Here is a 2,579-nt window from a genome sequence, read left to right as displayed (position 1 = left end):
AAAAAAATTCACCCCCCTCACAGTTGTCATGAAGGGCAAAATTAGCTATATAGACCAAAATCATTTTTTGTACCAGGCTGTAAACACATTTTTTTCTGCTGTAAAGTTGGGCATTTTAACATGCGGAGTCTATGGGACTGACTCCCTTTTTGGGGCCAGTCGATGAATTGCAGTTTTAGTCACTTCCGTGTTGGTTTCACGAGAGAGACCGGAAGGTTGCCGCTTGGTCATGCCCCTTACCATAGCCGCCTGCCAGCTTCAGTGTAACTATTGTGTCAAAATCGAATCAATTTGAGCGCGATTTAAACCCGGATGATTGTAACCACTCTAAGTTTGTCTGCCTTGGGAAAGCTAGCGTCTCTCTGACATAGTGATGACAACACTCGTTGCCTTCTCTAGTGCAGCTTGTAGTTATGAGTCGTTCGTTGTAGTTTTTGAAAAGTGATTTCTGTTAAATAAAATATCTCCTTTTGACGTGGACTTTGGCCTTTGTAACTTTGCAGATCTTTTTTATGCTCAAACAGCAACATTACAGACTAACTAAAGTGAAAAAGCATAATAGGACCCCTTTAATATCTGCTAACATTGCATTTTGTCCCCCAACAAACATTCTACTGGCTATAATTTTGCGAGTATATGTCAACTTACTCTACTAACCTAACAATGTTCTACTAATACTCTAATGAGAGTTAGTTGGCATGTAGTGGCAAATTTACTAATAGTCAACAGAATTTCTAAAGTGGACAATCAAAATAAAGTGTAACCAACACTTTTTTCCCATTTAAATCCAGCAGATATCCAATGGCAGAGGCTGGGCACACTGTGTCACTCCCACCAGGGGGCACAATCCCCTCAGACCCTGTTGTCACAGTTGAGCACAGTTCAGCAGAGGTGAAGCCTGAAGATGTACCCCTGAAGAGCTCCAATGAAGCATCATACTCCCCAAAAGACCTCAACAGCAGCCAGATTGATCAACACGATACAAGTGGTCACTGTATTTCTGAGACCCACGTGTCTGACGGTGTGTGTTTACAGCCAGTGAGCCATCAGAATAAACACACATGTAGGGGTTCGCTGACAGTGCACAGGGAACATGTCTTATCTCCTCACAAGGTCCTACAAGACCACAGTCTCTTATCAATACAAAGAAGCCACTCAGACAGCTTGCAGATTTTTAAAGAGGCCGCAGCTTCTCCTTTCTACTGTGAAACGGGTGCGTCATTTTGCCAAGGACGAGACCAGGATGTTTGTGCGCAGTCGTTTCCTTCTTTAGTGTGTAAACAGGCCATGCCACTTCAGCAGAACAATACGATGACCACGTCCACTAAAGCAGGAAGTAGCGGATCGGGCAGCCCAACTCAACCAGCCAAACATGGCTTCATTCAGATCTGTGAAGTCATTCCAGAAGCCACCTGCCCCAAATTCGAAGAATCTGTTTGTTGTAACTCACACTTCCACCATGGAGCCGTCGAGGACACTTTTGCGGCATACTGCCACCCGCAACCAATTCCTGCCCCGGCCCAGCTGCGTCCACACTTGATAGGAATGGAGAACTACAAGGGCCAAGTATCAGCAGGCAACCTGCTCGCTCTCCCTCGGCTCATCTCTTCTGTCAGCGAGACCGGATTGGACGGTAAGCAACTCCTCCGCTGCTGCAATCTGGACTGCTCTTGGCCTGCTCCGCTGTGTCCAGTTGGCGCCCAACAGCGGGTGGATGAAACGTCCAAGAGGGAAGCGGGGACCATGACCACAGAAAAAGAACTGAGAGATGTAGGAGTGCAAGTAGGTCAGGACTCTGAGGAACAGCCCCAGCACATGTTCCCAGAAGTGTGCCGGGTTGAGGAGAAGACGAATGCGAGTGGCAAAGCGGCGTCAAAGAGTCAAAAGTCTCCTGTGAGGGAGGTGAAATGGGATGCGGAGGGCATGACCTGGGAGGTGTATGGAGCCTCGGTCGATCCTGAGGAACTCGGCCTTGCAATTCAGAAACATCTAGAGATACAGATCAAAGAAACTAAGGGAATAGCATCAAAGCTCTCGCGCCAGAACACCACAACATCCCAGCACAGCTCAGGATCGACCCAGAGGAGAAAAAAGGGGTTGTTGGGGTTTCTGCGCCACCTTGGCTGTTGTTCTCGCACCACCGGTGCAGTGGACTAAAGGACCCCAAACAGACATTTTAAATACTCTTGGGTATGCATTTCGACAGCCAAGTAAAGATTAAAAACAGGGAATTTTTTAGCAATAGTATTTTCTTTTTGTCCTTGTATATCAGAACTGGGTAATACATTTCAGAAAAATCATGTCTTCCTTTAATTTTTAACACCTCACTTAAATGCTGTAGTAGTTTGCTCAGTAGATTTAAGAACTTTTTATAATATAGAGAAAGATTGTGGGATATTTTATAATAGTTAACTGCTCTTTGGTTTTTGTTTTCCCATCAGCAAAGCATAATGATTATGACTAAGTTCCTGCCTTGCATTATTCTATGTGGAAATGTTCATTAAATGAAAAACTTTTATTGTTTAAATCTGTGGAAGCACTGTGATGGAGGTCAGAGAATACAGTAACTGTGGTCACTA

At 45.0% G+C, this 2,579-nt stretch overlaps 1 protein-coding gene across 2 annotated transcripts in view; it reads left to right on the top strand.

Moving 5' to 3' along the window:
* Positions 1-2,322, top strand: part of LOC107713886 (uncharacterized) — a 4,181-nt gene extending 1,859 nt beyond the window's left edge. Inside the window, exon 2 of one of the 2 annotated variants that reach the window (XM_016519533.1) lies at positions 795-2,322. In XM_016519533.1, the coding sequence (XP_016375019.1) occupies positions 802-2,157 (1,356 nt within the window). In that variant the 5' untranslated portion in view covers positions 795-801 and the 3' untranslated portion in view covers positions 2,158-2,322. Of the gene's footprint in view, positions 1-791 lie in introns of both variants that reach the window. The other variant, XM_016519532.1, reaches the window with a different exon arrangement.
* Positions 2,323-2,579: the final 257 nt, after the last annotated feature.

The sequence above is a fragment of the Sinocyclocheilus rhinocerous genome, unplaced genomic scaffold, assembly GCF_001515625.1.
Source record: "Sinocyclocheilus rhinocerous isolate Xijiao unplaced genomic scaffold, SAMN03320098_v1.1 scaffold1170, whole genome shotgun sequence".
In the NCBI taxonomy this organism is placed as follows: domain Eukaryota; kingdom Metazoa; phylum Chordata; class Actinopteri; order Cypriniformes; family Cyprinidae; genus Sinocyclocheilus; species Sinocyclocheilus rhinocerous.
This window is presented reverse-complemented; position numbering and strand designations above follow the sequence as displayed.